The sequence below is a fragment of the Aphelocoma coerulescens genome, chromosome 9 (assembly GCF_041296385.1).
Source record: "Aphelocoma coerulescens isolate FSJ_1873_10779 chromosome 9, UR_Acoe_1.0, whole genome shotgun sequence".
Lineage (NCBI taxonomy): Eukaryota > Metazoa > Chordata > Aves > Passeriformes > Corvidae > Aphelocoma > Aphelocoma coerulescens.
The window spans coordinates 23,184,928-23,198,762 of NC_091023.1; the positions used below are offsets into that span (position 1 = coordinate 23,184,928).

General features: G+C 46.8%; 1 protein-coding gene across 4 annotated transcripts in view; it reads left to right on the forward strand.

Annotated features, from left to right (window-relative positions):
• MECOM (MDS1 and EVI1 complex locus) overlaps positions 1-13,835 on the forward strand; it is a 328,050-nt gene that overhangs the window by 278,960 nt on the left and 35,255 nt on the right. For 3 of the 4 annotated variants that reach the window (XM_069024923.1, XM_069024924.1, XM_069024925.1), the window contains exons 3-4: positions 2,191-2,325; positions 12,600-12,702. In XM_069024923.1, the coding sequence (XP_068881024.1) occupies positions 2,191-2,325; positions 12,600-12,702 (238 nt within the window). Of the gene's footprint in view, positions 1-352; positions 610-2,190; positions 2,326-12,599; positions 12,703-13,835 lie in introns of those variants that run through there. The other variant, XM_069024926.1, reaches the window with a different exon arrangement.

Here is a 13,835-nt window from a genome sequence, read left to right on the forward strand (position 1 = left end):
GGCCGGGCGCTGCCCGGGGGTGCGGCGGGGAAGCAGCGCCGCGGGCAGGCTGCGGGCGTGGGGAGGGGGAGAGCCGCCCGCCCGTCCGCCCTCCCACGCGCACTCACTTTTCTCCCATCCCCGGCGGAGAAGTGAAAGAAGTTTGTTTTGTTGAGCGGTGCGCGGTGGGGTTTGTTGTTGTTATTTTTCTTTTTCCTTTTTTTTTTTTTCCTCTTTCCTTTCCCTGAAGAGGCTTGTGTGGGTTTGGGGTGGGTTTTTTTTTCCCCCCTTCCTCCCCCTTCCCTGATAACTTTTTTCGCACACACCCCCCCCCCCCCCCCCAAAGCCAGCCGATAAGACCAGGAGGGGCCGAAAGGGGACGGTGATGGCGAGCCGGCAGGAACCCGCCGAGCTCCGCCGCCGCTGAGCCCTCCGGGGCCGGCAGCCCCCGCCCGGGCCCCGCCGCCCCCCGCACATGGTGGAGCGCCCCGCGCCGCGTCCGCCGCTGCCCCGGACCCCGACGGCCGCGGCCTCCGCCCGTGTTTAACGCCGAGATGTTGCTTCCAGCCGCCTGAAGGATATTTGTCCCTGTCCCCCCTCCCTGTCCCCGCGGGCTCCCGGCGACACAAGGTAAGAGCGGCGAGCGCGGCGGCGGCGCTGCCACGGCCCCGCGGGACGGGGCCGCTTTGCCCCGTCAGTGCCGCCGCGCCGCCGGCCCCGGGGCAGACCCCAGACGCCGGGGAGTGCGGGTTGAGGCCCCCTTCCCTCCTTGGGGGTTTCTCTGAAAGGCAAAATTAAACATCCCCTTCCCAAGAGCAGCCGGAGGTGCGGGCGGCGGGGCAGCGTGCGCGCCCGCGGGGGCCGATCTCGCCTGGCGCGGCCGCGGGGCGCGTGGGTCTGCGGGGCTTGGGTGCCTCCGCACTGGGGCTGAGGTTTCCCACCGTCTTGTTTGGAGGTGGGGGGAAGAGCCGGGTGCGGCGGGGCGATGCTCGGCAGCCCCGCGGGCTGCGCGCACCCACCGCACCCCCCACCCCACGGCCGGGCCCGATCCCGGCCCCGGGGGGCGTGGGGGTGACCGGGGCAGCCCCCGTGGGGACAGCGCGTCCCGCGGGGCGCGCTCAGGGACCGCCGAGAGCCCTAGCAGGGACTTTCGTGGGCTCCCGGTGACCGGGCACCGGCAACGCCGGCCCGGCCGCGGCTCCACGCGCTCCCCAGCGGGGCACAGCCTCCCTCGCCCTTCGCTTTTCCTTCGGGGCGTTTAAGGTTGTTTCCTTTATTTTGCTGGTGAAATGGGGTGGCTGCTGCCGGTGCCAAGCCGAAGAAGTTACAAGTTAGCAGTCAGCTCCCTGGGATGCTGTGGGAAGTTTGGGATAGGCCGATGGTAGAGCTTGCAGATAATGATATTCAGTCTGCTGTAATGATTAGTAATTTGTCATAATATTAGAATACAACATCGTCTTTAGCTTGTCCACGAGCAGTCTCATTATATTTGTTTATTGTCTGCATAATTGGAACTATTTATTGGTTTGTATTGAATACTGCCATGGTTTGCATGAGTGTTTACATTGTTTTTCATTTATTCTCTTTATTTTGACATAAGGAGTTCTATTATTTGCTTCGATTAAGGGGAGGGGTTTAAGTGTTGCACAGGACTGTTTGGGAAGTGTAATATTAAAACAAGATAAATAACGCTGCTAACCAGATAAAGTTTGGTTCAGAGCAACAAATACAAAAATTCTAAATGAGTGCTACAATCAATGTAAATCCTTAAACAAAACAGAAACCTTAAATGAAGCCAACACCACCGATTTTAATATTTTTGTTATATTCCTGTCAGAGTCCTATTTAATTAAAATCATAATTTCAAACATAGTTATTGATGAATGCATAGAAAATCAGGTCCCTCTTAAATTAACATAGTGTTTCGTTGCAATAATTAGACAACATTTCGATTACATGCAAATATTTGCCAAGACATTTTTCAGAGCATTTATTGTCTTTTTATTATTGTGTATGCATTCTGACAGTTTCTAAAAAAAATCTCAGCAGGGAAACATACTTCTGAATAAATACACTATTATTGTTACTATTACTATTATTATTATTATTAATGTTATTCACTTGTTTATCTGGAAACCTGTGATTTATCTTTTGATTAGAATACTCAGCCGGCAACAGAAAGATTTACTCTTTCGTATTTTTTTTTTTTAGATCTTGGATGAGTTTTGCAATGTGAAGTTCTGCATAGATGCCAGTCAACCAGATGTAGGAAACTGGCTCAAATATATCAAGTTTGCTGGATGCTACAATCAGCACAACCTTGTTGCATGTCAAATAAATGATCAGGTACGTGGTGCTCACTTTCTGGACTTACTTTTTTAAGGAACTTTAAGGTGTCAATGGCAAAAAATACCCCCAGCAATTCACAACAGCTTTTGGCCTGTTTGCTGTTATGGCAAAAGATAAGGTACAGATGGGAAATGCAGAATGGAATAATTTTGATTTTGGGCGACAGAAAATACGGATTTTCTTTTTTCCATATTGTTGTTCAATTCATAAATGATTTTTTTTGTCTAATATCTGATAAAATTCAGGACTACTGTCTAAAGGATACAAAGCCATTATGTGTTGATTTTGAATTAGGAGCATTTTCCGGCTCCTGTTGCAGTCCACTTGGATTGCTATGTTAAATCGTTGAGTTGGTTGGAAGCTGTAACATGAATTTAATGGAAAGAGTGGAGGGGAGGACACAAAAGTGATAGTGTTACTAGTGCATGTGAGGGGCTTTGGATTCAAATGCACATGTGCATGGATATTATTGTGCCTTCCCATACACTTTGCTGGAACTCGTAGTACTTACATGCTGAATCAGGGTCTTCGGTCGTTTTCTTTTTATTTTCATTTGTTGCACTTAAATCCACTCTTTGTTGGGCTGAAATATTATTTATCTTTGTGTGTTGGGAAAAGGGCTGGGATAGGCAGAGGAAGAATGCAGTGAAGCATTTTGTTTTCAATTATGCTGATGAGTTATTAGGTGTTTTCTAAATCAGGGTTTGCTTTTGTCTGTGGATAACACAGGCCATTATGAAATATTTTAATGGGCAAAGTTAGGTTGAGGAAGCTTTGCTTCTTTAAAGTATCTGAAATAATGAAGTAACAACTGATTGTGAATTCTTGTTCCAGTTTAAACTTCGCTACCTGCAACGTAGGATTCAATTCATTTAATCAGTGTTTCATTTTTCACCACTTAATTAACTGCATCAGGTGAATGTTAAAGATTATCTTTAGCTGATTTAATTGCCTTGACAGTATTGAAAGAAGAATCACAACCAGACACAAAGCTTCAATTAGAAATCATTCTTTCTAATCAAATTCCTTACGTGTAGGAAACGAATATGAGGGAGCCTACTATTTCCAGCCTAGTGCTACGTATTTCACTCGTGTGAGATAGCTGATTAAAACTGGGTTAAATAACTTTCTCAGAAACTACGAGAGAAGATCTTTTTAATTTCCAACTTCTACAGTTCAGCCCTGAGCACAGAGAGCATAGAACGAGCCAGCAGACCGAGAGATAATTTCTTTTTTATACAGCAGCTGGTTTAACTAAAGAAACCATGAGGGTTATTAGTAAAAGCAAGTTACGTTTTCCAAGTTGAAATATGCTTTGTGCTGAAAAGCAATGAATTCTCGCCATGCAGAGCATTTATGGAAGAGTGATAGGAAAAGGAAACTATGCAGATTAATTGAAACACCAAATTTAAATATTTTACATTGAGTAGGAGCTGGTGTTGGTAGGAAAGATCAGAAGTGGAATAACATGCATTGGTCAAAGCAACTTACTGTCTTTGGGCCGGTGTTGGGGATCTGGAGCTGAAAGTGCAGGCGAGGCTGACCCATCAGCATCTCCCTCTGAACGCAGACACACACCCGCGCTTTGACGTTTTTGGAAGGAAAGCTATGGCGCTTTTAACTTTCTCTTTTTTTAGTGTTTACATTTCTGACATTTGGTAATGGTGGCTGTACTGCTGCCAATAATTCCCTTCATTCACTGGAGACTTGTTATTTATTTTGCACAGTATCATGCTGTTCATAATTCCATATTTTTATAGCTTTTTGTTGCTGAGATTTGCAAATTAAGATTTGGTTGTCTTTCAAGTAGCATGTTGTGATCTGGGTGCTGTCAGCAAGAGATTGTTGTTCATTTGGCTCTCTGGAAATGCTGCACATTTACCCCCAAATCGTCCGTGTACTCCAACGTTTTATGACCAGAGCCTAAAAAGTTAATGCTAAAAATGTGCTCTCGAATCTTAAAGCAAGAAAGTCTCTCTAACAGCTCCTCCTTCTGCTTTCTTCTGGCACAAGCTCACCAGAGGTAATATAAAATATAATGGGAAGGCAAACTGGGAAATGGACGTTACATGGCCAAAAGTGTGCGTGTACGAGGAGTGACAAATGCAAGTCAGGGCTGAGTGTGCACATATAGACTGTGTGGGGCTGGCTGGGGTCACTCGGCCTCGATAGCTCCTGGAAAAATGGGGCAAAAAAAAGAAAAAGAAGGGAACAAAAAGGGAAAATAAAAATAAGGTGAAACTGAGGACGTGTGTCAGTGGTTGTAGCTAGAGCTGGAGGGCAGAGGCGATGCAGCCCAGCTGGTACAGGACACCCCAGCTCAGCTGGAGCCACAGCCAGTGCTGGCTGCAGGTGTGGGGGGACACCCCAGTTCTTCCTGCCTCCCCCAGGAACACAAAGCACCTCAGTAACCCTGGTTGCACAGGGAGCATCTCCGCTGCAGAGACACCTCTCACTCCCGAGCCACAGACACTCGATCAGCAGTAATTGTTCACCTCTAATTGCTTCAACTCATCTGTAAAATTCACAAGCAAACATTAGGCTGTACCTGAGAAGGTAAAAGATCCTGCCAGGGCTCCCAGCCTCATGCTGCCCACAAGTTTATACTACTAAATTCAAGCTTGACTGACAGACAGGTATGGTTCCCAGACTGCTCGAGGCAGGATTGAGATGAACTCAGGGCGGTGTGTAATCTGGTTGCTCTGCTATGTTCTACCTGCTGTATTTAACTAAAAGAGGGAAAGAAAAACACTTTTTTGTCATTTTCTCCCTTAGAGTTTTTTCAGAGACATACCACCCCACCCCCTGACTCACGGCTGAGGTTAGGTTTCATCACTTAGGATCAACTTTACAAAAGGCCTGGGCTCTTTCTTATGACTGTATAAATGAGCTTTGCTGAGATGAACAGCTCGATAATGGTGGGATGCAGTCAAAACATGCATGCTGGATGCAACTCATGTTTCATTTGATTGCAGCTGGAGTAGGGTTTAAAAGCATTTTTTTACTTATTTTTTTTTTATTTCAAATGAGATTGATCTAGGATTTCTTTTTGCTGTCTTACTATTATCTCCTGTCATACCCAATCTAACCTGAACATATGTAATTTTAGGTGTATATCAATAATAAAATTCCACAAACAGGGCACTCAGTTTTTTTCTTTTCCCCAATGAGACTACAGTGTGTGCAGAGCTGCAGAGAGTCTTGTCACTGCTCTTGCCCTGGAATGTGTTTTATTCAGCTCAGAGTCAATTTAGGATTCTAGAGCAGTTTCTACTAACTTGGATGACTCCTCTCTGTTATCATTAAATATCTATTAGTTCAACTTTTTAATGACTGCCGAATGATTGGCTCTGTTAGGGTTTCTGGCAGTGCTGTCAACCCAGTAAAAGCATTATTTTTAAAGATGTATGTTAATGGAAGTGCAGTTGCAAATCCAGCAGTGACTATGGCAGTGGCATGGCCAGGGGCTGTCACACATTCCAGGCTGAGATCACGGTCACCTTCAAACTACAATTTTTTTTTTTTTTAAAACTTTTTTATTTTTAGAAACGTTGTTGGTAGCTGTGGAAGTTAAAACCCCTGAATACTGTTTTTATCTTGCTCATTGCTTGCAGAGTCCTGACAGTGATACAGCCACATAGTGCTGTGAAACTGCCCTGAGCTTCCAGGTCTCTTTCCCCCCAAAAAAGCAGCTCTTGAAGAGTCTCCTTGGTTTATCCATGGAAAACTCAGAGTGACTCAAGATCACTTTACTGAGGTTTTAGATTGCTGTGCGTGCTGAAAGAGGTTTTTGGTGGGTTTTTATGTGTTTGTTTTGTTTCCTTGCCTTATACTCAAGTACATGCCGCTGCAAAGGGAGCAAAACCAGTAGTATCACACTCTTAACAACGTGCCCGATGTCAGTGATATAAACTTACAGAAGTGAACCTACTGCTGTAGGTTCCACCAGATCTGATCCCACCTTACACGTTTTACAAACTTTTTTAATCTTCAGGCACAGCTTCATGTTTCAGGTTTTACGGCTGTGGCCCCCTGTCCACGGCGGGCAGGGGCTCCTTGCACAGCCACCTGCAAAAGTTGTGTATTTAAGGAATAGTTTTGAGGCTTTGTTGTCAGAGAGTGAAATTAAGGTTTTGGCTGTTGTGGGTCGGGAGGGCACACACACGCTGAGCTCATACGGGGCCCTGTTCTGCCATGATTCTTCCTATGAGTTGTTGGTTATTAAGCAAATAAAGCTTAATCCAGCTCCCACTGAAAATCTGTCTCCAGTGGAGCAGGGATGTTTTAGCTTGGGGCTGGTGGAATGAGGAGCTGCTGCTCAGTGGTGATTTTCCACTTGCTGCAGTTAGAGCTGAGGCTGTGGGTGAAATTCCTGCCTGGGCTTTATGACTGCCTGTGTTACCTGGAATTTGATGCACTGGTGGTGTTACCACTCTCAGCATTGGACTGTCTTGATGTGACCTAAAATAAGCTGTTTAGAACCAAACCTAGAAAATAGTTGTTGCCATTTCTGTAAAGTGATGAGGTTCTTGTTGATGATTCATGGTTAATAGAAGTGATAAGGCATTTTTTGTGATGAGGGCTGTCAAATCCTACTCACCTGCTTGTTAAAGTATAGAGAATTATGGACAGCCACAGAGCCAGGACAAGACCGCACCTTGCTTGACATTGGTGTGGTTCATTAATGGAGTTTCATGGGTGTTAGAGGACAACTGAGTGATTAGCTCAGCTCAGGAGAACAGGTGGGTGACAGAAGTTGGGGTCTGGTGTCAGTGGTTGGTGACCCCCAAGGAAGTGGTTCTGCAGGACCAGAGCAGCTCAGGTGAACCAGGGCTTTCTCAGAAGCTGAAATTCACCTACAGTAGAAGACCTGAGTGGCACTGGGGAGGGAGGTGGCCTGCAGCCCCCCAAGATGCTGTAAAGGGTGCCCTGCAGAGAGGCATCCTGCAGTTCCCTTCTTATGTTGGGGAGCAGGAGGCACCTTTTGCCCCAGAAGGTGGAAAAATGGGGATTCCTGGAGCATCCTTACTCCAGCCCTTCCTGCATGGAGATTTTAGGGCATTCTGGAAGTGAAGAAGGAAAGGATTCACAGCCCTGGTGGGAAAGGGGAAGGGGAGCATCCTCTCTCCCCACCGGGCTCCCACTCGTGTCCCTGCAGCCCCTTGCATGCAGTGACTTACTGAGTTTCACCTCTGGATTTTTGCTGAAGTTTTCTTTGGGCCCAGTGCAGCTCCCAGGCAGGACTCCTCTACCTTAGATCTTGAAAAAACTCCAGTTCATTTCAATTTATCATTTGCCTGAGTATAGCAAAAAGAACCTGGCTCAGGTTTCATCACACAGCTCTCCAGCTGCACAAGTTGTTCATCATGGGAGCTAAAATTGAAGCTATATTGTTTGGACCTTTTTCTTTCTTGTTTTTTCCCTTCAAACTCTTGATTATGGCTTGTTGTGAAGTTGTGTGTCTGTTTGTCCTTCTCATTTTTCTGGCGGGCATAATTCCTGATTTTGATGGAGCTCCTTGGACATAATGCTCATTATTACTTTTGGACATTTAATTTGTTTCACTTTTCAAGCGAGTTCCCCTCTTGCTCTGAAGCAATGTGGAGGTGGATGCCAGTTGGCAGCATGCACGCTGCCTCTTGGGGCACATTCCCCAAAGGAACTGGGAGATGAGGCTGCCTTGCTTGGGGTGGATGTAGCCATGGAATGTGATCCACTGAATGCTGGATGTGGGCGCTGGTGGGGCTCACCAGGGAGCAATGGGGTCTTCTATTCCATCCCACCATCCCAAGCAGAGTGGATCCTCCTGCTTGCACTGGTGTGGGGCAGGACAGAATCGCTGGGTGCATCCCCTGTGGTGGGAGCTGTGAGATCAGCATGTGGCCTGGGGGTTAAAGTACAAATTGCACCAACTTGGAGCAGCACTTCTCACCTGCCCTAAAAATCTGAATTTCCCAGGCAGTTCTGGGGCATGTGTGATGTTTTCCAAAGCTTTGGGCAGGAATAAAGGGTTTAGTTAGATGCAGCTAACACAGCTCCTCTTTGGGGCACGACAAACGTGTGCATGGCAGTTCCTGCCTCCGCTCGCACTCAATGACGGAGTTGTTGCTTTTCCCCCCAAAACTTTAACTTCAGTTAACCCCTCCTGGGTCTGGGGGATGCTGATGGGAGCAGAGGGGGGTCCAGGCAGGGCGGTGTGGGGCTGGCAGGGGCAGGGGGATGGCTGGGGTGCTTCAAAGCACACGGGCTCAGCGGCCGAGCGTGGCCCCAGCCGAGCTCGCGGGGAGTGCGTTTCGCTATTATTTCAATTATTACAACTTCCTGAATAGGTCGAAGGTCGTTCATAATTCACGCTTCTGTCATCTTTGCACATGCCAAATGCAGTCTATTAAGCATAAATAAAATTTCAAGTGCCTGACCAGGAAAAGTAAACTGGGATTCATAACAATGAGGCCTTATTCATCCATTTAAAAGTACATTGTGTGTGTTCCTTTTTTTCCCCCCTCCCCTTTCCCTTTATGGCTTTGCAGTTTGGGAGCTTTTATTTCTGCTCGGTAGCACAGATCTCTGACCTGCAGTGTGGGCAGGCACAGAGTGCTGATGAGCCAGGCCTCCCCCAGCTTCTCCCCACCTTGGACCCCCTGAACTTTGAAAGTGTTTCCAGACCTGAATCCGATTTTGCTCTTCCTACATAAACTGCAGTCACACACCGCTGATCCCAGGGCATGTGAAATGTGCATCTGGACTTTGCTTTTTTTTCCCCTCTCCTCTGGTTGTTCCTCTCTCTGCAGAAGCTCTTCCTATATTTGATCTCAAGGCAGACCAGTGCAGGTTAACCCAAAAAAGCTGGTTAATGGACCAGGCTCAGTCAGCTGGAGAAGTGATAGCCAGAAAATTGAAACCTTTCACTAACTACAGTAGAGTCAGGACTGTGGCCCAGAAATCTTCAAGCTTTGCAATTGAAAAATCCACTTATTTTATGTTAACGTTTCCTAATACAAAAAATACTGCCTGTGGTAGAGGTACTGTTGCAAAACATGGGCAGCCCAGGGATGGCATGCAGAGCTGGGGGGGAATTTGTGAGGCTCCTCATCTGGGAGTTTCAGGACTCCCTCACTCCCTGCCCTCAGTCAGCTGCTGCTGCTGCCTCAAAATTCAGGTAATGTGGTTCATTTCAACAGTTGGATTCTTGCTTTTCCCCAAACAGGATAATTCCACAAGGTTTTAGGTGGGAAGAGTGAGAAAAAAAGCTCTTCATGAGAAGTAATAAAGACAGCTCTTAAAATCAGAATAAATTTACCTGCACGATCGTTTTGGCTTAAACTTCAATATGTTTTATTTTAGATTCTCACTGAAATGCAGATTGATGTATAAACTGTTCATGCAGGTGAATTTTTTCTGTACATATAAAAATTTTAAAAACGATTTTTAATAATAATTAAAGTTAGTATTCTAATAATGTGAAAATGCCAGATCTGGAAATCTGTTACTTGGCCTTTGTTTTGGAGAATGTTAGGTCTGAGATGAAAAATAGAGAAACATTACTTGACTTAAAATGTGGAGTTTTTTGAAACACCCATCTTGTCTCCCTGCTGAGAGACAGAGAGGCTGGCCAACCTGTTTCTGATAGGTGGTTGGATCATCTCTGCTATTTTTAAATACCAATGTAGACATGACAACTCACTGCAGAGTCTGCTCCCTGTTCAGGGATGTGTCCCACAGCTGCAGGAAAGATGCTGCATCGTCCTGGGCTTCCCCAAGAGAAATGATGCTCCCCAGCACAGTGCTTGTGAACAAGACCCTCTTTATGCCTCAGTCCATGTGTCCTCACTCTGCAATGAGAGGTGAAAAGGTCTATCCAAGCACCTTTGCTGGGAGAGGGAAAATAGCAGAGAAGGCTTTGCCGTGGTTCTTGTTATCTCATTGGTGTGGATGCACCACTGACCAGGGAAGAACAGCTGTGTTTACCTGACTGGGACACAAAACCTAGGAGCAGAAGCAAGTCCTGGGCAGAGCAGAGGCTTTGGCACAGTCCCTCTGGGATGGTGGAAGTTCTCCCCGGCTGTGTGGTGGTCCTGCTTCTGCTTCCACCCCAGCAGGGAGGTCTGCAGAAGTCTCTTCAGTCAGTGTGCATATTATCATTATTCCACACATTATTTTCACCCCGAAACAGCCAGCAACTGGGTTGATCTTCCACCGATCTGACTGCAGCTTCCCATTCAGATATGCAGAAGCCATTATACTTCTGAAATTAAAAATCCATTTTTCAATACATTCATCATAAAAAATGGAAAACCAAGCATTGCTTGCAGCAAATATTCACTGGATGTGATACTGTCATCAGATTTATTTGCAGGAGGTAAAAGCTAGCTTCATTTAAATGTGTTTTGGCCTTTGATGAGATGAACTGTGTTGCCTCAGCATAGCCCCAGCACACTGAAGCCCACCAGGAAGCCCTGCATCCTTTGGCACCGACAGTGGCATTGGATCCAGAGTGGATTGTGGTACCAGACATTTGCCTAGCTGCATGAAGAGTTATACATAGGGAAGTGCCATGGCTCTCTTGGCCTCCAAAATACTCGGTGGAGTCTGAAATCCCTTCGACAAGAGATACAAATGGGAAGCCCAAGAAGCCCAGGCTGGTGGTTCGATGAGGGTGGTGTGGGAGAGGAGAGAGGGTGGATCACACTGCCCATAAACTCCTTCTCCTGGTTTTTATGGGGAAAATTGGCCACAAGCAGGGGGTTGTGGCACTGGTACCTTGCACCTGATGTGTTTTGCTGGCACTTCTGTCACCTGGTGAGGGGTGAGCATCGGGGTGTGGGATGAGCAGCCCCGGCAGCCTGCACTGCTGCTCCCTGCACTGTTCTCTGGAGCGGCTTTTGGGACAAACTCAAGGAAAAAAGAAACCTAAATCTGAGGAAATGCATGCAAATTCGATATTTTTAGGTATTTAGCCCATATCCGTGGGCACAGCTTGCGCAGGCAGAAAGGATTAGGCTGTACGGCCACCTCCTGGAGGACATCGGTATGTGCTGGCTGCCGGTGGGTGACGGTCTGTGTGTGCCTGGGCAAGGAAAGCACCCACCATGGTTGTCAGTCCACGTGTGACCGGGAAGGGAAAGCACCCACAAACCTCCAGACACCTGTCCCTACCTGTGACAAACTCATCTATGTGACTTTGAACACTGGAGGTGATTTGCTGCCTCTCTCCCCATGCACTGCAATGAGTGCTGAGAGTTAAGAGTTTGGGAGCAAACCCTTTAAAAATACATTAGTCTGAGAAAATGCAAAGGCATCATTTTTTAGCATAGGAAACATAGCTGTCATGTGGTTTTGTTTAACAAGGCTCGAGGAAGTTACTAATATTTATTTGAGCTGCTTCGTGGAGCTTTTTAGTGCTCTTCACATTTCCTGCTGAGACAGAAAGCAGCCAGATGGATTTTGGGAATTTCCTTTCGGCAGAGGCTTGTGGTGCTGGCGTGCGCTTCCTCTGGTTCATGGACCCAAGGAAAGGCATCCCCTTTGCCCTCCCCCACAGTCTCCTGCCTCCCCCAAGGGCTCCTTCCCCAGGAGCATCACATGTATGACAGGACAAGTGTCACTGGCCAGGGCCACCACCAGCAGCTTTGGCTGCTCACGGTGTTTCTTCATCCAGGACTGATTTTTCCCTTGGTTTCCATTTGAAGCTAAGGAATAGCCAGGTGCACTGGTTCTTACAAGCTTCTCTCCTCACAGCTTTTTGGACTGTGTAGACAGTTGGAACAGGGGGCTGGATGCCTATGGCTTAACCAGCAGCATCTCCTCATGTCTGCTTTAGAATTATAGAAACATTAGGGTTGGAAAAGATGTCTAAGATAATCAAGTCCAAGCATTAAAGTTACTTTAGTACCTTTTCCCAGTGCAACAGGAATTCCCTCGCTCACAAGGATCACTCAGGGATGTGTTTTATGGCTGCTCTGTACACGGGTTTGGTATAACTCAGCAGACAAGTTGCTGGTGATATCTGCAGTCATCACACAGCTCAGTTTGCAGCAGAGGCTGTTGAAAGCAGTTGTCCTTTTTATTCTCACAGAGCCCAAAACACAACAGCTTTGGGGCTGGAAGGAGCAGACCTGCCATGGTCAGTCAGCTCTTCTCCAGCAGTAGCATCATGAGCGGGCAGGCTCTGGCCACGAAATCTGCAGCACTCACCATCAGTGCTTGATGCTTCTTTGCCTGTTGTGGTGCTTACCTTGCTTTTTCTTTCTGTTGTTTTTTTTTTTTCCCAGATCTTCTACAGAGTGGTAGCAGATATTGAACCAGGAGAGGAGCTCCTACTGTTCATGAAGAGTGAAGATTATTCACATGAGACAATGGCTCCGGACATCCACGGTTAGCCTCTTCTTACTCCTTCATCTGACAGAAAGTATCACTGAAATTAACCCAAAATATAGGGACATTTTTCTTCTGTTGAAATCTGGGATGGCTTCACTGCAGCCGGGGAGGAGAGCTGGACTGTGGTTGTATTTGTCCATCTTCTGCCCTTCTGTTTCTGATTGAAACTTGATGGTTTTGTGGCAGTGCAAAAGAAGAGCAACAGTCTGTGTCCTTATCTCAAGAGTGTGCTGGTCCTGCAGGACACATGTGGACCCTGGTTATAGGTTATTTTTTTGTCACTTAGCTAAACAGCTGTGACCTTGAAAAGAGGAGATCTCAGGTTGTCAATGTTGCTGTCACTTGTGAGGACATCTCAGCCATTCTTACTCTTCACACTTGTGGTTTACTCATCCCACACACAGATTCTTCATCTGAAGCTCCTGAGTTGTTGCTCGGATTTGTCCCCCAATCTCCAAAATCTCCTTTAGCTGTGCTGCCTGTTGGACAAAGGGTTATCAGCCACCATGGGAACTGGGTGTGGGATATCTGCTTGATGCCCAGCAGGTTGCAGTTTATGCCATCAGGGACATTCTGCAAATTCTCAGGGATTCAGGGACAGGGGTTTCCCAAGGGTTTCCCAAGGCAGGAAGTATCAAGGTCTCTACTTTCTTATAACTGCTTGTATATTTTAATAAGTATTCCTTGTTCTCTTAAGAAAAAAGTGGGGATTATACATTCATTCCCATTTGGTTTTGTGCTTGGGGGTTTTTTCCCCCCAGTGGTAAGTTTGTTTAGTTATTGCTGAGGGTGTCCCCCTTTCCAGCACACTGTTCTCCCTGCCTAGTCCCCATGGTCAAGTAGCTATTGTATAAATGACACCAGAGGAAATCTCTGCAGTCACATGCAGGATCACGTCCCACAGGGCAGATTTAGAAGCAGGCTGAGCCAAAGTGTTGCTCGTGGACAGCCAAGAGCAGAGCCCCATGACACTTTCTCTGGATCAGCTCAACTGTCAAGTAGCAACCAAGAACATACATTGGGGATCCCAGCCAGACTCCTCAGTGCCTTTCTGACTCAGAGCCCCAGGGCATTTATATCTGGAACCAAACCAGGGTGTCTGGCTCCTTGTATGGACCAAGGGTAGAAAA